Source organism: Carlito syrichta, unplaced genomic scaffold (assembly GCF_000164805.1).
Source record: "Carlito syrichta isolate Samal-C Ts95f unplaced genomic scaffold, Tarsius_syrichta-2.0.1 Scaffold301896, whole genome shotgun sequence".
Taxonomy (NCBI): Eukaryota; Metazoa; Chordata; class Mammalia; order Primates; family Tarsiidae; genus Carlito; species Carlito syrichta.
Genome location: NW_007245992.1, coordinates 69,987 through 96,123, shown reverse-complemented (window position 1 = coordinate 96,123; position 26,137 = coordinate 69,987). Strand labels below are relative to the sequence as shown.

At 39.8% G+C, this 26,137-nt stretch overlaps 1 protein-coding gene across 3 annotated transcripts in view; it reads left to right on the top strand.

Annotated features, from left to right (window-relative positions):
* MAP4K4 (mitogen-activated protein kinase kinase kinase kinase 4) overlaps window positions 1-26,137 on the top strand; it is a 111,712-nt gene that overhangs the window by 28,830 nt on the left and 56,745 nt on the right. For all 3 annotated transcript variants that reach the window (XM_021711178.1, XM_021711177.1, XM_021711176.1), the window contains exons 2-9: window positions 5,268-5,393; window positions 6,963-7,073; window positions 12,134-12,224; window positions 14,265-14,395; window positions 16,883-16,937; window positions 18,363-18,441; window positions 21,942-22,117; window positions 24,497-24,569. In XM_021711178.1, the coding sequence (XP_021566853.1) occupies window positions 5,268-5,393; window positions 6,963-7,073; window positions 12,134-12,224; window positions 14,265-14,395; window positions 16,883-16,937; window positions 18,363-18,441; window positions 21,942-22,117; window positions 24,497-24,569 (842 nt within the window). The remainder of the gene's footprint in view (window positions 1-5,267; window positions 5,394-6,962; window positions 7,074-12,133; window positions 12,225-14,264; window positions 14,396-16,882; window positions 16,938-18,362; window positions 18,442-21,941; window positions 22,118-24,496; window positions 24,570-26,137) is intronic.

Genomic DNA, 26,137 nt, shown 5'->3' with positions numbered 1-26,137 from the left:
ATCTGCTAGAGGTATTTGTATCTTTAATTGCATCAGTCCTCTCCAGCTAACAAAGGTAGAGTGAACAATCAGTCGCCCTTCCCTTTTTATTCAGCTGTCACTAAGTAGACATTTAATTCTGTAAAGACGGATGCCAAGTGAAAGATGATTCACTCATACATTTCCCAGTTCTCTTGGATCCCAGTTAACTTATTTGAAGTCTGTAGGTCCCTCCTCACAGTTACTAAGGATGTCTTGATGAAATGAGAAAATTTAGGTAACAAGGGTTTGAACAACATTTTAAGGAGTCATTAAAAAACAGGCAACAGAACACCAATGATCTGCACTCCTGTGTCCTCAGATGGTGGAGTGGGCAGGGCTTGTCAAATGACTCATTTACAAAATCATTGCTGCTTGTGAAAATTACCACTGTTCTCCCCTCCCCCACTCAGCCTTTGACAGCCTGGGGAGACAACTGAAAGCTCATTGCCTAGTCTGATCCCAGCCTGAGACAAAGACCTAGTTTGCTCCCCCTGGGTAGGGTCCAAAATGCTAATTGGTATCAGCTGCATTAAATCAGTGTGTGGTGGGGGAGGGGCTAGCAGCTGCATCATCGTTGGAGAAACCCCAAAGGGAGCCTGCCTTTCCTCACCAAAAATGCCTCTCTCTCGTTTCAAGTTGCTCTTATTTTTTTCATTTGTTTATATTTGCAGTCTCCTAAAGAAGAGCATGAAGGACTGGGTAGCTTGGGCTCAGCCCAGACACGTGGGATGTTGAACCTTCCTTCATGCAGTTTTGCCAATTCAACTTTCTTTTCGTATGTGGAATTTGTTGCTATTTTAAAATTTCAGTTTTAGCTGGCCAGGTCTGTTTTCGGCTATATCTTTTTTGCCTAAATGATGAGACCAGATGGGGATAAAATGCCTTTTTTTTTGAGTTGGAGTCTTACTCTGTCACCCAGACTGGAGTGGCGCATGCTCCCTGGCCACCGCAGCCTCGCCCTGCTGGGCTCCAGCGATCCTTCCACCTCAGCCTTCCAAGTAGCCAGAACTACAGGTGCGCGCTACCACGCCTAGCTAATTTTTATTTATTTATTGTAGAGACGAGATCTCACCAAGTTGCCCAGGCTGGTCTCGAACCCATGGACTCAGGCAGTCCTCTCACCTCAGCCTCCCAAAATGCTGGGATTGTAGGTGTGAGTCACTGCGCCCGGCCTAAAATGTCTTTTTAAATACAGATTTCAGTTCTACGTACTGCTTTAAAAGAAAAATGCACAGCAGGACACAGAGTAATCTTAGATCAGTGAGAGATTCAGTGGTAGTGGTGGTGGTATGTGTGTATATATTTAAATGTTGGAATGAGACGCCAAACTTGTTTTTAACTAATCACTGAAGGGGGATTAATACCCAGAAGTTGATTCTGAGGTAACATAACTCTAAAAACAACATAAAATACTGTATAATAAACTTGAGTCATAATTGGGATTCCAGTTATAGTTGGTTCAAGGCCATTGGCAGATTCTGTTTTTCTGATTTTTTTTTCTCTATCGTGGGCACTCATAATTAGACAGTAAATGACAATTACAAGTGCTAACTGCCTTTTTATAAGTTGTGTATTACTGGTCTATTTAAAAATAATAAAAGAAAGAAGAAATTTTCAGTGTATATATAAACTTTATCATAAAACAAAATCTGAGAGGAGACAGTGATTTGCCCTCAGTATTGTTGGATTTTAGTTTTATGTGCTTTTAAGACTTGACTGTTTAAGAGCTGAGAAATACTCTGGCAAGTGACACTGATCTGATCACGGTATTTCTAGATCACATTTGGATATTTCAGTTATACTAGAAAAACTGTTGCCAGACTTTATTGTATTTATGCTGTCCTTGTATTTCCCTGATTGTAAGATACAGCCCAGTTTTGAAGATGTTACAATGTATCTTATGGTTCATGGAGCGTCATATTTTCATTACATAAAATAATGTGTCTCTTGTTCAGGGGCATTTAAGATTCAGTGAAATACCTTGTGCCATGATAATTTGCCAATAATATTTACCAATATGCATATTCAGTGTCTTTTACCCCAGTGGACAGAACATTTAAGCCTGTAAGAACTTTAAAATGTGTACTTGATTTTTAACTTAGCGAGCTCTGAAAATATCAAGTGTGCATATGAAGATCTCAGCTCTTCTAATAGAATATGAACTAGTTAGATCCTAGAAGACACTGGTTTGTGTCACTAAAAGAAAAAAATAGATGGAGATTAGTAAAAATACTCATAATTCTTAATTATTGCCCAGGAAGGTTCTTATGGGAGAATTTTAAGTAGTATTTGCTTTCTGTCAACAAGTAAAACCTGTTGGCAGAGTGTGATAGGGAACAATGACCCTGGGAATAAATTAGCAACTATGGGGATTGGAGTGAGGCAGGGGTGAGAGATGGATTGATAAAACAAGTCTGAATAAAATTCAGTAAAATTTACATACTGCCTGAAGCGATTGGCTGCTGTTACTGCAAGAAGAAAATTGAAATCAATGTTTTGATCTTTAAAAAATTCAAGTTCAGTATTGTTCTTTGTGTGTAGTCTTTATACCCCAAATCCTTATAGGTTTACTGATTTTGGATAAAAGAAGAAAATCGGACAGCTCACCTCTCTTCACCCAGCTGCAGCTCAGTGTAAAGAAAGCAGGAGGTTGGGCTTTCCAGGGCACGCCTTGTCCGACTGCAGGCCCCGTGCCTTTCCCAGGAAGAACACCTCGTGCCTTCTCCATCGGGCATGTCTGTGGCCATTGCCATGTGCTGACTTTTTTTGGGAGCCTGCCTATCCTGACAGGCTTCATTAGGCTGTCCTGGGCAGGCCAGGAGGCCTTTCAGCGACCCCCAAGTACTGTTGAGAGCGAGTTGCCCTGTGTCAGGAAAGAGCAGGCGAATGGGAAGGCCTCTGACATCGCCATGCTCTTTTGAAGTCTGTAAACACTGTACACTTAGGTGACACTAAATCCATAAAAAATATTTTTTTCTTTAATAATAAGTTACCTTTAGCTTATTATAACTTTTTTTACTTTATAAAGCTTTTGAATTTTTGAGAACTTTTTATTCTTTTGTAATAACTCTTAGCTTAAAAACATTGCACAGCTGTATAAAAATTAGATATATATATTTATATATAGATATACTTATATATATTTATTTTACTTTTTGAACTTTAAAATTAAAAAGTAAGACACACACACACATGAGCCTAGGCCTACACAGGGTCAGGATCATCAGTATTACTGTCTTCCACCTCCACATTTTGTCCTGTTGGAAGGTCTTCAGGTGAGTAACAAGTGTGAAGCTGTCATCTCCTAGGATAACAATTGCTTCTGGAACACCTGAAGGACACTTCTGAGTCTGTTTTACAGCTGTTTTTCCTCCAAAATAAGTAGGATTGTACTCTAAAATAACAATAAAAAGTATAATATAGTAAATACCTAAGCCAGTAACAAAGTTGTTTATTATTATTGTCAGGTATTATATACTACACATAATTTTATGGGCTGGATTTTCATGACTGGCAGCTCAGTGTTCATACCAACATAGCCACAAAGTATGTGTATATTGTGCTGTAATGTTATGAAGGCTACAGTGTCACTAGGTGATAGGCATTTTTAAACTTCATAATCTTATGGGATCACAGTTGTGTGTGTGTCCCCCTTCATTGACTGAAGTGTGTGGTGCATGGCTGTACCATAATATTCCAATGTTTATGTCTTGGAACTGAGCTGGAAATCCACCATCTTGAGAATCACTGTTCTAAGAGGACTTAATGTCTTGTTTTTTTTCTTAAAACAGTAATGCACAACTGAAATTTGTATTTTAAAAAGACGTTTTTACCCCCTTCTAGTCTCATCACTAGTATCTATTGAACAATGTTGCAGCTTTTATCTTAAAGTATAACATTTGCAAATCGAGCTTCTTTTTGGTCTGCAGTACCTTAAGAGTGGTTCTGGAGTGCTAGGCTAAAGCAGTGGACTTCTTTAAAGTTGTGTGTGCTTGTGCATGTGCTCTTTGTAGCTCGTGCACACACCCATCTAGATAGTCTACTTAGAAACTCCTAGTCTTGCCTGAAGAGGAAAGAACAACAGCTATAAGTGAAATGAGTGCATCAGTGTAGAAAAGTAAGGAAGTTTTAGGGAACCTGCCATCTTTTACTTTTGAAAATACATGCAGTGGAGGGAATTCTAGTGATCTGGTCATTAGATTTTTCTCAGAGATCTTACACTGTTCTTTTCTAACCAAGCATGTTTTCTCTTTTCCTGCACAGTCTCTCTTCATTCTCACTCCGACTCTGTTTCCCTTCATTCTCACGTTGACTGTGATGGAAATCTTCCTTACCCCGACTCTTTGCAAGTTGTGTGTCATTTGTGCAACATGGAGCAGAATGCCCACGCTGGCTGGTGCAGAGTTTCCTCCCTAGGTGTTTACGAGAGAGAGGCAGAGACCACAGACTTTTCAGCCCGCGTCATTCACAAGGGCATCTTGTATTTGTTTTCCAGACCTGTGTCACCCTCGTTTCCTTTATCCCCCTCCCCCATCTTCTCACATAAACTCTGAGTTTCTTCCTCTGCTTACCTTACTTTAATATACCATGAGACTAGGGGAGGAACCAACTCTTACACAACTGCTGAGTGATGTTTTCTGACTGGGGCTTGCTGGACTCACCTGAACCTCTTTTCAGGTGCGTTCACATCAAGGAGCTGCTTTGTGGGCCTGTATTCATCGCCAGTCATCTGCCTGTGGCATTAGAGGGGGCACTGTTGTGTGGGGTTGTTAGAGGCGAACCTTTTCTGGCCTTAGGTGGACCAGATGACTTGTATTTGCAAATGTTTTCAGAGAAGAAATGGCCTTTTCTAGTGATTCGTTGAAATAGTGTCAGTCATTTCCCATTTTGGTTCCGCTTTCACAGATGAGCAAATCGAAGTTCAGAGAAGTGGAGTGAGTTACCTTAGGTCCCAGTGGGGAGAGCCGGCTGACTCTCCGCTCACCTCACGGTCCCTGCTGCTCCCAGCCCGTGTCCATCCCACCTCCTGCGCTTGGTGCTCTTCTTGTGTAGCCTGTAATCACACTGCTCAGAATGAGTCCTCTGTGACGCCCAGTTGCTGACAAGAAGATAAAGTGAATTTACATGTGCCCCTGCTATGGGGAGACTGGGAGCTTGTGTTCCTCTCTTTCACTGCTGTATGTGTGTGGGGAAAGTAAAGGCGTGCCCATCATTCAGTAGCCACACATGTTATTGTCATTCTTCAGGATGAAGAGGAAGAAATCAAACTGGAGATAAACATGCTGAAGAAATATTCTCATCATAGAAATATTGCGACATATTACGGTGCTTTCATTAAGAAGAGCCCTCCAGGACATGATGACCAACTCTGGGTAGGCAGATGTTTCTTGCTCACTGTGGACTTTCCTCTGGGGTGGTATCATTAAGGGTATTGAGGACTGGAGCGGGGAGAGGAAAGAAAAGCAATGAAGGGGGGCAGTGGCTGGTAAATTCTGAAGACTTCCTTGGCCTGTGTCTCTTGGCGAAGAACCGCTGAATGTTTATTTTGGTGTTGATTTCACGTTGCATAAACAAAGTTAACTTTGTGTTTCAGAAATAAAAGGCACCTTCTAGAGGGAATTGTAACCAAATAGCATGAAAATTAGGAGTTTGAAAGCAATAAAATAACTTCATGAGAACCACTTAATATGAAGGTTCAATTATTTGCATCTTTTCTTCCCACCTGGAAGTGAGACATTTCAAAAAAACAAACTTCTGTCAGTAACTTAATAACATTAATGATAGTAGCTAATTAAAACAGTAAACTCTGGGGAAACTTCTGATATTGAAACATTCAACTTTATCTCTTTTTGAACACATTCAAAATGATGACTTTGAAACACTGTTGGACCTGTGGTTGTCATATTAGTTATGCTCAAGGTATTGAACTTACAAAGCAAGGAGATAGGTTAAGACTTTTCCTGATGTTTTTCTTAAAAGAAAACATTTGCAAAATTAAAAGGAAAAAAATTACCCATATCACCATTACCCAAATCTAATCATAATTATTAGCTTTTTGTTTTTTTATGAGTCAGAGTCTTACTCTGTCACCCACACTGGAGCACAGTGGCACACTTACAGCCACCTCAGCCTCATACTTCCAAGTATGAGCTTAAGCAATCCTTCTGCCTCAGCCTTCCAAGTAGCTAGAACTACAGGTGTGTGCCACCATACCTGGCTAATTTTTTTTTTAACTGTAGAGACGAAATCTTGCCAAGTTGCCCAGGCTGGTCTCAAACCCCTGGGCTCAGGCAATCTTCTTGCCTTTGCCTCCCCAAGTGCTGGGGTTACAGGCGTGAGCCACCACACCCAGCCATTATTAACATGTTAGAGTAACTCAATTCAGTTTAATTAGATGCTTTAAACGTATCATTGTGATCATATTGTTCAAACATTTAGATATTGTAAATAGTGCATTTTTTAAAAATTGGGTTAACTGTTTAAAAATAACGTTTTTCTTTTGTGTTAAACTCAGTTAATATAAAATAGTTTGAGGATTATAATGTGTGAAAAATGGAACAGTTTTTAGGCAAAATGAGAAAGAGTATGAGAGAGTATTTGAGGCAGATTTTTGATAATTGGGATATGATGAAAAACAAAATGTTCCTTCTATACCCATGTGCTTTTGAGAGAAAGTGAGCACCTCAGAACCATGACGCTGGGGTGTGCTGTAGATGTCAGGCACACTTAGTTTCGTGGACCGGATATACATAGCGAATATATTGGACTATGAAATGAACTCACAGGTATTTGAGTGCCTCCAAGGTGACCCCATGTCCAGGTCTGTAGGATAAAGGGGGCGTGGCAGTTAGACTGGTTTTGTTTTGTTTTGTTTTTTGACATCTCTAGGCTGTGTAATGAACTCTGGGATATACTAGATACCTGTCTTATCTGCCTTGTAGCTTGTTATGGAGTTCTGTGGAGCTGGGTCCATTACAGACCTGGTGAAGAACACCAAAGGGAACACACTCAAAGAAGACTGGATTGCTTACATCTCCAGAGAAATCCTGAGGGTAAGACAAACGGGGCTGCAGTGCCCCTCTCGTGGTCTTGTGCCTTCTTTTTCATGTTCCTAGCCCCGGGTATTTCTTTGCATTAATATACACATATAGATTAATCCTCTTTGACTGCCAAGATTCTGTATAGCTTTGGTAGTTTAAGCTGCATCATAATTTTTTTTTTTGAGTTGGAGTCTCCTCTGTTGCACAAGCTGGAGTCAGCAGCATGCTGATGACCACCCCGCTGTCAACCTGTTGGGTTCAGGCGATCCTTCCGCCTCAGCCTTCCAAGTAACCAGAACTACAGGTGTGCACTACCATACCCGACTAATTTTTGATTTATTTTGTATGTGAGGTCTCGCCAAGTTTCCCAGACTGGTCTTGAACCCGCGGGCTCAGGCAATCCACCAGGCTTAGCTTCCCAAAGTGCTGGGGATTATAGACTGAGCCGCCTATCCCTGCCTAATTTTTTTATCTGTTATAGAAATGAGGTCTCGCCAAGTTGCCCAGGCTGTTCTCAAACCTGCGGGCTCAGGCAATCCCCTCACCTTAACCTCCCAAAATGCTGCGATTATAGGCTTGAGCCACCTTACAGGCTTGAGCCACCGTGCCTGGCCTTTTTTTTTTTTTTTTGAGTTGGAGTCTTACTCTGTTATCCAGGCTGGAGTGCAATGGCATGCTCACGGCCACACCAGCATTGACCTGCTGGACTCAGGCAATCTTTTAGCCTCAGCCTTCCAAGTAACTGGAACTACAGGTGCACACTACCATACCCAACTAATTTTTAAAAAATTTTTATTTATTGTAGAGATGAGGTCTCTCCAAGTTGCCCAGGCTGGTATTGAGCCTATGGGCTCAGATAATCCCCTCACTTCAGCCCCCCAAAGTGCTGGGATTACAGGGCCACCGTACCTGGCCTGTCATAATTTGACTCCAGCAAGTATCTAAAGATGGTGGACTTGAACAAACAATAGCTTTTCTATATTTTTCTAAATTCACCTTCTAGGTCATTGCAACATACCTACTGGCAGCTTTCCTTTGGAATTACAATGTAAACCAGAGTAGAGGGGGAAGATAAATAATTTCTATAACTTTTTTTTTTTTTTGAGTCAGAGTCTCACTCTGTTTCCTAGACTGGAGTGCCCTGGCATGCTTATGGCCACCACAGCTTCAACCTGCTGGGCTCAGGCAGTCCTTCCGCCTCAGCCTTCCAAGTAGCTGGAACTACAGGCATGCGCCACTACACCTGACTAATTTTTGGATTTACGGTAGAGACAAGGTCTCGCCAAGTTGCCCAGGCTGGTCTTGAACCCCTGGACTCAGGCAGTCCGCTTACCTCAGCCTCCCAAAGTGCTGGGATTACAGGAATGAGCCATGGTCCCCAGCTATAACTATTGTTTTTGTAGGAGTTCTGTGTATAAGCTTATACATCAATATTAATGGTGCTGAATGCTATTTTTCAAAGTCTTCTTGTGGATTTTGGCATTAGCTGTTAGAATCTGTTGCAATATTTATGAAGAAAAAGTCAAAGTAACTCAAACGTGCCGAAAGGAAAAAAACAAGCAGCCCTATTAAAAAGTGGGCAAAAGCTATGAATAGATACTTCTCAAAAGAAGACGTATGAAGCGGCTAACAGATACATTAAAAAAGTTCAGCCTCACTAATCATCAAAGAAATGTAAATTAAAAACCACATTGAGATACCACCTAACTCCAGACAGGATGACCATCATCAAAAACCCAAAACAACAAATGCTGGAGAGGATGCGATGCGGAGAAAAGGGAATGCTTCTACAGTGTTGGTGGGAGTGTAAACTAGTATATCTTCTGTGCAAAACAGTGTGGTGATTCCCCAAGATTCTAAAACTCAACCTTCCATATGACCCAGCAATCCCCCATCTGGCAATATACCCAGAGGAACTCAAATCGTTTTATGAAAAAGATACCTGCACATGCATGTTTATTGCAGCCCTATTCACAGTAGCAAAAACATGGAACCAACTGTGCTGCCCATCAAAACTGGACTGGATTTTTAAAATGTGGTACATACACACAATGAAAAACCATGCAGCCATAAAGAAGGATAAAGTTATGGACTTTGCAGCAATTTGTATAGATTTAGATTCTATAATACTGAGTGATCTATCACAGAAAAAAAGAACTGAGTGCCACGTGTGCTCACTTATAAGCGAACCCTGAACATTTATCATAATACTATAAGAAAGGGATTGGCAGTAGCAGGAAATTGCTGTGGGTGGAGGGGGGAGCACATAACATCAATAAGGGTACATAATCTCAAACCAGGTGAAATGGGAACCAAAGGGTGATCCAGAGTTTACTTGTAAAATGGCCGCTTATGTACCTAATCCTGAATGGTGCCCCACATCTTTAAAATAAATAAATTTAAAATGTTTTAAAAAATCTCATTCTTATGTTTGATGTTATTTGCAGCCATTTAGAAAACTGGCAAGTAATTTTAGAGTAATATAGATATGTAATGTACATACACATACCTTTCTTTCTTATAATTCCAATGTGGGATTTCTCAAGCAGAGAACTAGCTTTTAGCATAGTGTTTGAGGCATCAAACATATTTAGCCATCAAAGACAATTTACATGTTTCTATACAGGGAAAGAAGCATTGTTTGCCATCACATGTCAATGTATATGTAACCATTTTCCATCATTGGTCATGAAACATTTAAAAGAAGCCCAGGTTGTTTGAGGCCCATCATCAACTTGTATGGTAGGTGAATGGGCACCTTTTTGAGATGCAGCAAACATTTTCACCTCAGTGGGCTTCTACAACAAGAGCTTCCTTCACTTGCATCTCATTTAGGATGCAAGTTTTTCTTTGTGACAAAAGTTTAAATTATTAACCAACAGAAGCAAATACCTTGGAGAATTAGTGTGTCACACACTAGTGTATGTTTATTAGAGGAGTTACTAGAAGTTGGTTTTGGTAAAGAAAAAAGCAAGATGGTAAGCTGGAGGTGGGGATTCATGGGCAAGTGAGGCAGCTGCCTCCAGGCAGACACCTTGGGTTCTCAGACACAGTTGGGGGTAGGTAGTTTTTCTAGTGGCAGGACTTCTCCTCAGTCCTTAGTTGGTGCTGGATGGAGACATTTCTTTAAGATCCTCAAAATGGTGAGAGTCATTGACGTGTAGGCCTCAGACATCAGTAGAATTGTTTTCTTGGGCCAGCCCACTGAAACCCTCTGGACCAAGAGGCTTACCAGCAAAGCCAGTGTGTCCTCAGCCCACTTCCATGTTTATGTTCCACACAGCGGTGTTCTCATTTTGCTTGAAACCTGTTTTCATCGTGTGTATGGGAGCTTAGAGCTTTCCGTAACCAAGACTAAGGGACTGCCTTTGACTGCTCCTTTGTACTGTGTCCAGGAATGAGATACAGCAAAAGAAAAAAATGTTTCCTAGTTTAGAAACATTGATTCACTTGCTCTAGGATGGAGTGCTTACTGAGTGTGTAAGTACAGGCAGGTGCAGTGCGCGCGCGCGTGCACACATTCTCAGGTACCTCATGCAGGAAAAGTGTACTCATTGTTCAGAATAGTCATAACTCAAGTTAACATTGTTACAGAGCTGTTAGACACACCTGAAGCAGTTTCCCTGCAGAAGCAGTGATCCTATAGCAATAGGAGCAGGGACATGGGCATGGTTTCTTACACTTGCTGTGTACAAGCCATATTTCTTTGAGAGGATGTGGGTGCCTACATTTGTTGCTAAGATAATCCTGTAAAAGTGTAAGGAGGAGGTTTGTGCAAGTTAGAGAACCAAAATGAACTGAATAGAAGTAGGAATTATGGAAGAATCAGGGAAGCTACATTTTTGTGGTCTCTCCTTTCGCTGTTTGCAGTTATGCCGTGCTGAAAGGAGGGACTTGGTTTCTAACTATGGCACCACGGTGCCACGCATTTTTAGGGCTCTTTCCTCCAGTCAGTGCTTTGTGGTATAATGCTGCATATCCTGTGTTGCGAAAAATAAACAGCCGTCAAGGAAGCATTATTTTGTTTCACAGGCAGAATAGTAAATGAATGTTTAGAAACTCCCTGTGTTAGAAAATTAGTGTTCTAGAGCAGCTCTTAAATTTTTTTCCTTCCAGTCCATGAGCATGGAGTATTTTTCCATTTGTTTAAGTTTTTAAATTTAATTCATATCTTCCAAAGTAATTTTAGCGATAAAGCCTCATACAAAAAATTTAAACAGGAAAATAAAATAAATCTTTACCTTTAATCTACCCTTTTTGGATTAAAACATTTAGACCAAATAGTTTACTTGTGTCTTACGAAGGCAAGTTATCAATTTGGCTTCTCTGGCTCAGGACAGAGCAAGTAAGTGAGTTGTGAGAATGATGCATTGCTGTCATTTGGACTGTATTTGGATGAAACATATGTTTTTGTTCTTCCACCACCTTTTGTAAGAGACATACTTTTGGGCTTCATTCCAGATACAAAGTCATCAAAAAGTGGTGTATGCCCACTAGGGTTTGTTTCCTTGGGAAAGAAAGACATTTTATTTGAACACAAGGCTCTTTGGGCAGTAAAATAGTTTTAGCCTTGGGATGGAGGTGGGATTGATCAGCACTTAGCAGTGTGGTAGGAAGACTAGCCAGTGTTGAAGGGCCGTATTTTAAAGCTCTCTCTAGCTCCTCCCTTTTCCCTTGAGATATGTGTCCAGTTCAGAAATGCCTACGGGGTCACACTCTGAAAGATAGATGTTTAGCGTGGGAAAGGAACCACCCTGTACACAAATAGCACAAATTATAGTAGAGAAACTGCAGATGGTAATCTAAAGTATATCTTAAAGGTACAGCTAGAAAGTGGTAATGTTGCTCACATGGGGACTTGCTCCAGAGAAGGTGGGGACTGGAAGGTCTTCTTTCTGTGTGTGGTATTACCGGTGGTGTCTTCCCGGGAATGCATTAATAGTGTCTTTTATGTGCCAAGAAGAGTTCACAAAAACTTTTGGCCCCCAGGTGCACCTTGTAACAGAAGGGGTTCCTGGCTGTTTATTTGTCGTGGTAAAGAACTAAAATTCAGATCTGTCTCTCCCTTTCAGGGACTAGCACATCTTCACATTCATCATGTGATTCACCGGGATATCAAAGGCCAGAACGTATTGCTGACTGAGAATGCAGAGGTGAAACTTGGTATGTGATGGCTGATACTTGCCCCTGGCACAGTCCAGAAACACTTCCTGCCTATTTGTATTGGACTGAAAGTTCAGTCTGTTACCCGTGTTTTGTTTCTGTTCCACTTAAGAATGTGGGAACAGGGCTTATTGCTCAGGCTGGCTCCAACCGCCTTCCTCCCATGCTTCTCCCTTCTGCTGTGTTCTCTGTATAGCAGCAGACCATGTCCCTTTCCTGCTGAAAGACTCTAGTGGCTTCCTGTTTTACTTTGGATTAAGTCCACATTTCTTACCCTGGCCCATAAAAAACCATGTAGAACCTGACCCTGGCTACTCTTCTTACCTCATTTTATGACATTCTTGCTTCTTTTTTCCCAGTCACTGTCATTTTTTTAACTTCTTGGATCTTGACTTGGAGTCTGCATATACTGTTTCCTCATTAGAAATACTTGACTTCAGTTTTGAAGTCACAATTTTTTCCTCGTTTTCAGGGGGCCTTCTCTGGCCCTCTGCTCTGTCTTGGGCCCTGCTGCTTATTTTCTTCATAGTAGTGCTGTTTGTAATTTGTAGTTATTTGTTTAATTGTATTTCTGTCTCCTTTACCAGAACATAAGTTCCAGAAATGCAGCAGCTGTAGGTGTCTATTCACTAGTGTATTCTTCTCCAGCTCCTAGCATAGTGACATCAGTGTGGGAGGAACTTGGTAAATTTCTGCGTGGATGGATAGGTACAGCCCATTGTGTCTTCCTGAGATGATTTTATAGTGGTTCTTCTATATTTCTTGCTTCCTTTAGCTGGGTCTGATCTTGTTCTCATCCCACTTTCATATCATGATTGTGTCAGATTGTGTCAAATTTTTAAACAGAATTTGCTTTAATTTTTCCTCCACTAAGGCATCACAAGAAAAATTCTTTATACTTATGTAGGTCTTGTCCACCTTTCTTTCAAAAATCATTGGCACATTTGTCATATTTAAAGATAAAGCTTTCATCGTTGCTTTCTTGCATAATGCTTATTTATGTTCATTGGTCTTCTATGGGGAATAGTCTGCCTGACTGGAAACTTCTCTCACAGCTAAGAGAGGAAACACATTGCTCTCATACCTGACACAGAGTGAGCTGTGTGTGTATTCCCTGCACTGGCATCTGGCTAGGCCTGTGAAGACATAATAGTTCCTGAGTAATCACGTAGTGAAGACTTGCTGTGTCCTTCCTTGCTGCTGTGAAACTTGCTTAGGCTTTCTGCGCTGACTCACGGCCCATGTGTCTGTCTCGAGAAGTGTTCAGCGAGCGAGTCCTCGCCTTGGCTAGGCCATTTGCTGAGCATGTTCTGCACACACAAGTTGAATCTGCCCTGTGGATCGTTCAGCACGTCCTAGGCCCTTTTGCACCAGCTCCTCTGTTTTTGCTCGCTCCTGCTGAGGGAATGACGGAGTGTGCGGTGATGCTGTTGGCAGGTCCTGACTGGCAATTGTTCCACTGAAGATCACGCCAACCCTGCTCCCATCTTTGAACTTTCTTCTGGACCACCGTACCATTAAATGGGGTGGGATATAGAAGTTCCTCTGAAAAATCAGCAGAAGTCCCAGGTGCTTTGGGGGATGTTCTTTGCATATTTGCAACGTAGCTCCATTTTCCTTATTGAACATAGTACTGTGTTCTTTCTGTGAAAGTCTCTATGGATTTCTTGTCTTTATATGGTTATTAGCCCGCTTAAGAAGCTAAGTCAAGTGGGTCTCAGTCCCTTCTTCTGAACTTGGGGTTAACTTGATTTTGCTTGAGGCAGGAGTGTTTTCGGAAAGCACTAAAGAAGGCATTCATCCAAGAAGCCCTCTGCTGGTCACTGTCAGGGAAGCTGAAGGAGGTGGCTGAGTCCAGACCTCCCAGGAGTTTGCAGACTTGTAGAGGATCTCACAGTCTTGGTGGCTTTACTTCTGCCCTGTGGACGATTGCAGATTCATGAAGCACTGCTGTTTTAGTTTACTGTGAAGACATCTCTTCTTTATATTTGTCTTGTTTGTTAATTATGTTTCACTTTTTTCTTTCTCTTCCTTCCACAGTTGATTTTGGTGTGAGTGCACAGCTGGACAGGACAGTAGGGCGGAGAAATACGTTTATAGGCACTCCGTACTGGATGGCTCCTGAGGTCATTGCCTGTGACGAGAACCCAGACGCCACCTATGACTACAGAGTAAGAAAGAAGCATCTGCTTTGTGTGCCTTTGCTGGGCTGCCGACATTCCTAAGGGATGAAGGCTTTGCTCACAATTTACACTCCCCTTGTCCCTGCCTGCTTTTCAGTGAGGAAGTCCTGGGCAACCCATTTCAGGTGCAAATTTTCCAGGATGGTGTTTAGATGCTTTTTTGTCCGTATTTTCTTACTAAGGAGTACACTAGTTTCAGGGCAGTCTGAAAAACATTGTTGTACCTAGAACTTTTCATCATGCACAAATTAAATGCTTTCATCCCTGTTGGCTGTCTTTTTAAAAATTTTGACTTGATAAATATATTAGAACCAAATATATATATTTAAAATATATTTAGAGTTATTGTTAAAGAGCTTTACAGCTTTGATTTGGTATACAAATATATTTGAATTATTAGAGTGACCTCTAGAGACTTGAATTAATAACGCACCTTTTTTATCTAATTGTAAAATTGATATTTGAGATCAGACTCAGGTTGACTATGTTTACAAAAATATTTGGGGAAAAAAGGCTAACAAAAAACCCTTGCTTTAATTAAATGAACCAGAGTAGGTAATGTACCTATTAATATTACAAATCGAGTTTATATTTTAATAATCTCTACTGTATTTTAATTCCTTCTATAAATTCCCAATTAATGAAGCTTAATTTAAGCCTAGCATGCAGAGGAATTTTTATTATTATTTTTTTAATGTGGAAGTATTTTAAAATAGATTACACTTTATGATTTTTTACTTTTTTTTTTTTTGAGTTGGAGTCTTATTCCATCACCCAGGCTGGAGTGCAGTGGCATGCTCACGGCCACTCTAATGTCAGTCTGCTGAACTCCGGAGATCCTTCTGCCTCAGCCTTGCAAGTAGCCGGAACTACAAGCGAACGTTACCACGCCTGGCCAATTTTTTGACTTACTGTAGAGACGAGGTCTCACCATGTTGCCCAGGCTGGTCTTGATCCTTCGGGCTTAGGCAATCCTCCTACCTTGGCCCCCCAAAGTGCTAGGATTACAGGCTTGAGCCACCGTGCCAGGCCGACTTTTTACTTTTTAATATGATATTACATGTCTCTAAAATTTGAAAATGGTTTCTAGCATACCCAAAATATTGCCACACCTAAGTGAATAAAAATAATTCCTTAATGCAAAGTTTATAATGAGACTTAGCTGGTTTGTCCAAACCAGTATGTAATGCAGGACAAGAAAGTGTATTTGTTCAGTCATCGAGTCTCTTTTCATCTAGAATACCTCTTGCCCTTTTTTTTTTTCCGTGTATGTTACTTGCTGAAGAGGCTGGGCCTGTTGTGAAATGTCATATCCTCTAGATATGTCTGACGAATTCTTTGTAATATCATTTTGCTTGTTTTCTGTATCCGGGAATGGCTCAGCTAGTGTCAAGGAAAACCTCGCAAGATCACCTCCCAGGAGGTGGGGGCTCTGCCTCACACCAGCGGATGTGTAGTGCTGCTCATCCACCCCTATGCTGCCAGGGGTATCACTGGGACAGGGTAGTGAGAACCCTTGCACCCTGGTGGTGCAGAAAACTGCGCGTCAACAGGGAAAGAATTCAGGGGCCTGTCTTTATTCTTGGATTCAAACATAAGGGTCTGAACTTTGTAATGTAATTATAGGTTATTTACAAAACTCTTAAACCAAGCAACTTTCAGTAATTCCTTGCTTAGGATAGCACATAAGCTAATGACAATAACTGTCCTTGGATACTTTTTTAAAAAAATTCTCTTTTGGATTTTAAGAACTATCACCCAATAAGACTTTTGTTCCATCAGCCAATGTTTATTGAGTGCCTACTGGATATATTCGGTTTCTAAATGTGACAAAATGTTAATAAAACAGACAAAAATTCCTGCCCTCGTGGAATTTATATTTGAGTAGGAAGTAAAGTTTAATTCACATTTTAAATTTAATACCTCAGAGGAATCAGAAGGACAAGATTCCATGCCCGAGAACCAGGTTACCGTTTGATTTGAAGGAAGGGTGAAGGTGCTCGGTAGCGTGATGCCAGCTAGTGAGTCACAGTAGATATGTGAGCTCAGTGCTGCACTTGTGTCAAGAATGCTTTCTGACCTTTACTCACATAAAATCTTAATTAGTTTCGAGTTATTGACAAAAAACGTAAAAATAAATATAAATCTGGGCTGGAAGTCTAACTGTTGGATGCTTATAAATAAATGAAGAAACATACTGAACAGCTGACCACGCACTGGGCATTTAGAGAGTGGCTTTTAAGTAGGCCTTCTCCGTTTCATTTGTAGATATGAGTGGTTTTAATTAATCAACTTTATCTTTTGTCATTCATTTATTCGTTCATTTGTAGGATATTCTACAAATGTTTATGTGCTTTTAATTTCCTGGAAAACTCTCTTTTGGTTAATGCACCAAAATTGTATAAATTGCCAGGAATGTAAGTTGAGTGCCTTTGTAGCTCTGTAGGATCCATAACATGGTGTTTATTTTTGCAGAGTGACCTTTGGTCTTGTGGCATTACCGCCATTGAGATGGCAGAAGGTGCTCCCCGTAAGTAACTGTCTTTCCTTTTTAGTCCAGGTGTTACCTGTGACTTAAAACCGTTCCCATACTTCAGAAAGAATAGCTGCATGGATAAAGGCATTTCTGGTGGAGTGTTTAGATGAAGGAATCACAGATACAGTAGTTTTAGATATAAAAAGAATTCTTGGCAACTACTTTTCCTTCTGGAGATCTTTAGGAAGTCTGTAGGCCACATTTTCTTTTTTTTTTTTAAGTTGTATTCACATGTGTGACCTGATATGCTGAAATGAGATAATAAATTGTCATTTTTCTTTTTACATTTTAAACTTAATATTCAACAGAACTGGTCCTGACACATGAAATCTTAGTATTACTTAAGTTTTGACTTTACAAATAGAGGCATAACTTTTTATCTGTAGAATAATTTGTGTGTGTTTTAACTGAAATTTTTTGAGTGTTTTGTTTCTCTTTTGGATTATGTTAATGAAAAACTTCTTAAAATTGACTGTTGATCAGAGATGGGTAGAATTACAGAGAACAAAGGAAAAAAAATTCCAGCATTTTCTGCTGGTCCGCCTAAAAAGTGGTATGCACAAAGAATATGTAACTACCTGGCACATGGTTGTTGCCGAATAAATACTTGTTGAATGAATGAAACAGCTGACAGCTGAAAATCAGTTTGCTATATAGAAGTGGATGTCTGCCTTCAACACTGTATGTTCTCTTGTGTTTCCCTCTAAGAAGTTGAGACAGGGAAGTACTGCTTGATCCTTTGTCTCAGTTTTCTTTCACAATGGGAATAGTATTGTCTGCTTCTCCAGCCCCCATTTCCCAGGTACCTTGTAAGATTCTCTTGAAGGTAAAAAAAAAACACATGAAAATGCACATTGCCTCTGGTGACAAATTAATATGTACATGTGTGCCTAACACACCTCTACTGGGGCAAGTGATAGGAATACAAATAGTAATTCCATAGAATTAAACAATTCATTTGATACTCACATTTGTGCTCTTTCATAGTAATACTAGCTATAACAGCACGCAGTTAACTTTTTTGGAAGGCTTAATTGTGCTTACTCTGTTCCTGGCATTGTGTAAAGGCATTTACAAGATCCCTACAACAACCCTATGAAAATATAGTCATTTTCATTGTAATTTACAGATGACTTAAAAACTTGTGTTAATTCTTTGAAGACTTTGGTTTATGAAAACTTTGCAGTGTCTATTTGAAATGGTATATTCTTCTTGTTGCTCCCGTCCTCCTATTTTGCTGTTTATAAATGAACTTCAAGGTATGCCCTACAGTTCATAGCTAGGTGTCTAGACTGCTTGATATGAAGCGTATCAATCAGATGATGGGCCAAAGCATTTGATGTTATTGATGAGTGAGCCCTAGAAGTCAAGAATGAGAGAAATAAGTGCCGTACTGACCCAGTCGTCTCCTCTCCCCAGCTCTCTGTGACATGCATCCAATGAGAGCACTGTTTCTCATTCCCAGAAACCCTCCTCCCCGGCTGAAGTCAAAAAAATGGTAAGCTATGTATGGTTTTGTCGCTGTTGTTGTTCTTTTCTTTTTTTAACAAAACATTGTTTCTTTTTAGTTTTACTTTCCTCTAAGACAAAATTCTGGGCCCTTCTAATTCCAAAGATAACAAGAGCTGGTACACCAGAACACAATTTACAAGTGCATTGATTTTTTTTTTTTTAAATGAGTTTTTTTCTTGAAAAATACTCTGAGTTGCAAAATGGTGACAAGTAACCATGTTGAACACCATAGCATGATTAAATAACAAAGTTCTACTTTAATATTAAAGCATTCTTTTAAGTATAATATACGTCTAAACATCTTTCCATTAAAGAAACAAAGCTGTGTTGACTTACAGTTCCTCAGATGAAATAGGATTTTAAGATCAATGGAGGCTTTTGCCATAATTATTTTATGAAAAAATTGAAGTTAGATATATTCTTTTCCATTCCAGGAGAGCACATTAACATAACGGTCTTTTCTTCTTGGGTTGCTACTTTCCTTCTCCTTCTAATTCTTACCCATTTGTCAAACAAAATACTGACACCCATGGAGGGAGAGGAAGATGACCTTCTTGAGAAAGCTTCCAGAGTTGCAGCATTGTGGGAACATGCTGTTGGATTCCTTGTAAAATCTCTAAGGGATAGGGCAGTGTTTGGGTTTTTACTGAAAAATTTGCCCCTTTGTTCCCTCCTGAACTTTTTTCTGGGTCCTCTTCTGCTGCCCTTTTTGTCCGCTCCCCAGCTCCTCATGCATGTGGGCCTTCCTTCCTTTTTCTGTTTCTCTCTTTTCCTGGGGGTCTATTATATTGATGCCTACCTACCATGGATTTTTTTAAAAAACTATTCTTACTAGTTTTTCAATTAATGTTGTCTTCTTTTAGGTTCCTGACTTTTATTTTGAAATAGTCAAAAGATCTCAGTTTGAGCCTTCTGTTCTGGATTTGACTTTTAGCTGTCACCGTTTGTTCTTTTCTTCTTGGCTTCTCACCTTCTGGTGTTTTGCACTTTTGTTTTCTCCTATGTGGGTGTGCACACACACATTTTCATACTAGTTTTCATCATGTTTCTCTGTTCCTCATTGTCCTTGCCCCAGTACATTTCACCATTTTTTTTCTCACCATTTTTCTGCTGGCAGAACTTTTCTTATTTTTTTTAATACTGTCTTTAACCACTTTTGACTCCAAATAATTAAGGTTGTCTCATTGCATTTACCCATTTTCAGAAAGGTTCTTATTGCCACATAGTTGCAAAGATTTCAGTCCCAGCTTGTCTCCTATAGTAAAGCATAGTAACTCTGGACATCCGTGGGTAGCCATTCCTAGGGAAATCAAGTATGTATGGTGGACATTACCAAGCAGTAAGCTATGAGGCTGGAGTAATTCTTTACCAGTTCATGCTAAACTAAGAAATACTTATTTTTCCTTTTCTCTCAGATTTTGACAAAAGTCTATACTGGAAGGATTGCTGAATTAATGCTGTTTTGGGGTATCTCACACTCTGATTATTCCATCCATTATTTACAGTTTTGGATCAACCACTATGCATCCAACATACAGTGATACAAAGAGACAGTGGTTGAAAGCAATAAATGCTTCTTCTGTTCTTATACCATGCTTTCTTTAAACATGATTAGATGTAGCATTCATCCATTTATATCATTGTCTCATGTTATTCAAGTATTCTAAAGGGATGAGATGATCACAAACATAAAATCCTTCTTCCTTTGTGATTGCTGTGCTCTGTCCACCACACGTTAATTTCTACGATTGTTTTTGGAGAAGAATCTTTCAGAAGATGATCGTTGTCCTCTCTTCCAGCAGAACGTGGTAGTTGATTTTAGAGCATAGAATATAGATAATCGATTCCCAAATGTTAGTCTGCAGACATAATACCTGAGAAAACTTTGGAATTGTTTAATTAAGGGTTATAGACTCAAAAGTTTCTGGTCTGGGGGTGACTCAGATATTTGCGTTTTTAATAATCTCACCAAAATGTTCTTTGTGGACTGGGGTCTAGGAATCTCCATGTTAGAGCATTTCACTATATCATATAGAATCTTTCATGTCCCTTATTAAACACAGAATAAATTAGCAGTTTCTTCGAATGTCTTTGAGGCTTTTCTCTGAGCTGACCCTGACCTACTTTTCCATTCTTTTTCACTTTTCATCCTAGCCTCAGGAAATGGCTCATTATTCTCTGACACTTTCCTACCTTTGTTCATGTGGTCCCTTCACTGTAGAATACTGTCTTCTTTCTCCCATCTTATGAATATCAAATATCCTTTTTCTTGATGTGAAATCCACTGTAACAATCTTGGGGTTTTTTTTTCCTCCTCTGTAGGTTTGGTTATACATCTGCTATTGTATATACCTACATTTCCTCCACTTTATTTCCTATGTGTATTCCTTAAGAGCCTTACATAAATGCAAGTAGTCGGTACATAAATATTTGTTGAATTGAGAAAAAAGTAAGTTTTAATGGAAATAAAAGAGAATATAAATGATTCTTAAAAGCAGTGAAGTAATTGGAAAGAACTGAACTAATGTTCCAAATCATGTTTTTAAAGACTGAATATCTCATTCATTCAACAAAAATTTATTCTATACCTGTAGTGGTGTGCCATGCTTAGTGTTGTGCATTGCTGACATCTTGAAAAACAGGAACCAGTTCTGACCTGTATTATTTTAAACCACCCAGCAGAGGAGCCAGAAACACAAAGTATACAGTTTGTTAAAAGCAGATACCCCCAGAAGAAAAGCTTCTAGCTTGGGGCACATAGGGTAGAGTGTTGCCAGAAAGGTTTACCAAAAGTGATGATTCCTGAATTGAGTCTCAAAAGATAGGATTGGTGGGAGTATCTTGACCAAGGCTAGGGCTGCAGTCATTATGAGCCTGGTTTGGAGAGGCAGGCAGAAGTAAAAGTGGCTAGTCTGGCTGTGAGGTGGCAGACTCGTTGTCCCCCTAAAAACTATCATGTCTGTCTTTGTACATGAACTGATAAATTGACCAGTTTGAAACGCTGGCCAGAGTGTCAAATTAACAGGTTAAAAAGTCTGCATTTGGTCAAAGATTCGGCTCTTTTTCTCATTTCATTGTCTGTCCTTGTCTTCTGGGTACCAGACATCTATACTTTCTCTCTGCCTTCATCTTAACAAAGACTTCCCTCTGCCCCCTTGCCTCCTCCACCCTGTGATTAAGTGATTCGTGAGCAATATTAGATTTAAACCCAGTTGCTTTAAATCTGATTACCTTCATAGATCCCTGTTTGGGGTGTGTTCTCAGTGATGTGGCGCAGTTCTTAAACTTTGCTAAATTAATGCTCCTAGTCCCCAGCAGTCCTGAGTTCCTGTTTACGTTTCGTACATGATTCCTGTGCATTGACAGAATGTTCACACTGAGTTCTGAAAGTTCTTCTTTGTTTTCAGGCTTGTAAGGTACTGATGTTTTGTAGCTTTACTCTGTGGTAGAAATATGATGACTTTTTTTTTTTTTTACTTCTTACAGGTCAAAGAAGTTTTTTAGTTTTATAGAAGGGTGCCTGGTGAAGAATTATATGCAGCGGCCCTCCACAGAGCAGCTTTTGAAACATCCTTTCATAAGAGATCAGCCAAACGAAAGGCAAGTTAGAATCCAGCTTAAGGATCATATAGACCGGACCAGGAAGAAGAGAGGAGAGAAAGGTAATTAAGCTGTTTTTGTTATCATCTTTTACAGTATAATTTCTAGGTTCTTGCCAACTAGAATGGGTCACTTCTTTCCCACCTGTGAGATTGTGCTCACCTGGATAGTGCTCACGTAGTCTGTCTCTGGCCTGGGGCCCAGCCTGGTTCCAGGTAGAGTCAGCAGAGTTTTGTGGTGTGTCTCCAAGCTGATGCCAGTTAGATAGGCATTGTGGTGGGTCAGTACGGGGCATTTTACTTGGTGTTCCTCAGGGGCACATCATTGTTGCTGCTCCTTTTACTTCATTGTATATGTGTTTGTGGTCTGTTTCGCTTGGGGGCTATTTTGCACACGTCACCATCAGTGTGTTTATTTTCCTGTTCATCCTCTTTCCAGTGCCCCCACCCACCAGGTTTCTTGCTGCTCTACTCTGCTCCAGGTGGTGTGGTTAAACCTGGACCACATGCACACTGACTAATTTGCTCTTGTTAGAATACACAACAGAAGCATGCCCTTGTGCTAATTACTTAAAGTTCCTTTCTGTTCCCAGCGTCCTTGTATATCTTGGCATGTACTGTGCCCATCTTCCGACATGTCCACTTTTCCTTCTGTCCAGCTTGTTGCAGTTCATACTTCATCACTGCATTTGTTTAACCCCCTTCTCTGAGGCTGCTCACTCACATTGATCTTTCTGTTCTGTGGAGCCTTACAGTAGTAACTTTATAGAACTTTTGGGTAACTGGCATCCTATTAATGAATTTTTTCTGACACTCAAATTTCAAGGCCAGAGAAGAAACCAAAAAAGAGCAAGTTCAAGGCAGTGAAAGAGTTGGTCAGTCTTTCTGGAAGCCTGTACTAACCTCTGCATGTTCATTTGAATCTTACACAACTTTGATATTCATAGTTAAGTTAACATTGATCTTCAAAATAACTTTTTTCTCTGATATATTTAGAAATAATTAAGCTGTGTACATCAAGCTGTGCACTTGAAGCAATGTAAAAGCTAAGATTTTTTTCTTAACTTGCAGTTGACATGGTAGTCCATTTTTGGAAAAAGTTATCTGCACATTTGATCAGTTTCTCATTACTTAGTAATAATAGCTAACATTCTGAAACATTTCGGACATCTACTAGCTACTTAACTTGGATCATCTCATGCATTCCTCATTATCTACACTTGCAGATGGAAACAGTGGAGCACTTTCCCTTCCTCTCAGTCTTCAAGTCACAGCCTTTTCTTTATTTTCTCTTTGGGTTTACCTTTCATATACACTCAGCCTCTTGTCAATAATTAGTAGTTTATAGTACATTTTAAACCCAGCAAAATACCTATTTAAAGGATTCTTTTAAAGATTATTTAAGATTTTAAAAATTTAAGATTTTTAAATTTAAAGATTATTTAGGTTGGAATTTTCCTTAGAAGCTAGCATATATCTATATGTCTATTAAAATTATGTAGCCTTGGTTGTCTACATAGAGAAGAACTAATGTCATATGTATAAACTGACGAATTTGTCCTGACCCTTCCTTGCTTTAAAGTGCTCGGCCCTTTTTTCTTACTAGGTCGCTGATTTTCATCTTATACAGCTTTGAGAAAAAAATAGAAATGTACTTTTTGTGTGTGTTTTTACATCTCTTCAACCTATCTGATTTTGATTGCTCTCTGGAGTGAAATTGCTCATTGAAAGTTGGATACTGACATTAAGTGAAGGAGTCCATAAAATGACCCATTATTTTTAGGAAAATGGTACAAAATCTATGGAAGTGAAAATGAGTTATTGCTGTTGAAACTTGAAGTCTGGTCTGTGTAGAGGAATTTTTGTCTCATTCTTTTGTTTAATGGGCTTTTCCTGGTTTCACCTTTTATAATTTATGGGAATATTTGGCTTTGTTTTCCCTGTTCAGTACCTACTCAGTGCTTCACATGTTGTCCATCAAGTAGGCTTTTCTTTGCTGCATTCTCAGTGGATCTCAATTGCTAAAAATAGCCAGATAAATCCTCATGGTTGCCTTAGCTTCAGCAATTCCACCTCTCTCTTGAATTTTGTCATCAAAGTAGACTTCTGCAACTTTGTGAGCACCTTTGGGCCACTTTCTTTTGTGTCAAGGGCTCCAGAGCCCTTCTTCCAGTCCTGTCTCCCCTCAGCAGTGCTTCCTGGTGAAGGCTTGTCTTGCGTGCTTGTGGGACTGGCTCTTTGGGGAGCAAGGACAACTCAGGGAGTTGTCAGCATGTTCAGTATGGGAATTCAATACATTGCCCCCCAAGTTCTCCGTGCAAGTGGCTGTTTTCACAAGGAAAATGTTACTGATTTTCTGCCATCATACCTTTGGTGATGCTTGTCTGACAGCATGTGTCAGGCCTGCGAACTGTCCCATTTATCTTATCCTTTTCTTCATAGATGAAACTGAATATGAATACAGTGGGAGTGAGGAAGAAGAGGAGGAAGTGCCTGAACAAGAAGGAGAGCCAAGGTAACCACAGAACCACGGATCAGTGTCCTGCTTTGTGAAGGGGCTAAACCGCATGTTGGTGCTAGAATGTCAGAAGACTTCTGTGTGGTAGAAGGAGTCTTCAGCTAGTTTGAGTGCGCCTTACTGTGTTCATTCTTCTCTATTCTTTGACAGAGTCCTGTAAACATTTGTCTCCCCTTGATTTCCATACCCAGTGGTTCTTTACCAAGGAATGAGTTGTGTCCTTTCTCTTGGTCACTGAGAGATGTTTGGAGCTGGGCAGGGAGATTGACCCAGCATTTATTGCTCCAGGAGGCATGGATGGTAAAGGTCTTATGACTTGTAGAGAGCATCACTACGCATAAAGAATGGTCCTGCTCAAGAGCCAGCAGGACTTCTGTTGAAAAACTCTGCAGTCTTTCCTGAAATGTCTTTTTGGAGGAGAGCTGCTTGTCCCACAATTGTTGTTACCAGCATTTGAGTTACTCTGCTAGGGTGTGTCTGTCCTGATTTTTTTGTGGTTTGTGTTTTGGTTTATCTCTGGCTTCCCAAGGTTTAGTAAAGCAGAAAATTGAGGAGTCAAAATTAGTATCATGAACCTCATCGTAATTGATTAATTGGAGAACAGAGGATTTTTGGATTTTAACCCTTTGTACTTGAAGACATCTTGTGGATCACCTACCAGCAACTCAAGTGCACTTTTTAATGAAATAGTGAAAAATTAATCACTTCATATTAAATAGTGTAGTGTTGGAACTCACTATTTTATTGTAATGATATTTTGCTTATGATGGAAGTTTGGACATCGAGACACTTATTTATGACAAAAAAATCAAAATTTTGCTGCTTATGTTTTTCTAATGTGTGGTAACATATGAAACAGTCACCGATATGCATTGCAGGTTCATTGATATATGCTGTGCAATAGTAATTTGTTTGACATCTTCCACCTGGTATTTTCCTATTCGAGCAGACAATGCTGTCTCATTTTCTTCCTCCCACATTAATAGTATGTAATGGATTGTCCAGTCTCTTGTTTGAAGATGATGTCCAAGGACGTACTCACGATTCCTGAAAAGTGCTTCTCAACTGATCAATCAGAAGCTTGACAAATTTCAAATGGGACATAGATTTTCAATTGTTTTTGAATAGAAAACTTCAGGGAAACATACATTTTTTAAAAATACACAAACTAATAATGTACTTGTTTATTTTCATTATCAAATATGTATTAAACCTTCTGGGAAACATACATTTTTTAAAAATGTGTGCTTGTACTAATTTGTCCTATATAATCATCAGCAGTCTCTTTACGTTCCCTAAGAGGGGACATCCGAGTGGTTTGCCAGATTTATGGTATCCCCTTAGAGGGTTAATAATGGGCTGGCCTGGCAGTCATTGCTGTTGCAGCTACGCACAACTAATTAATTGGACAAAGGGAGGCTGGAAGGGTACATTGAGAAACTTGTGGGAAGCCATGTGCCAGGGGATGGGAGTTTGAAGAGGGATAAGATAATCTGTTGAAGAAACTCCTTATGGAGAAGATTTGAATCCTTTTTTTAGACTAAAAATTGTAGAGGAATTGGAGC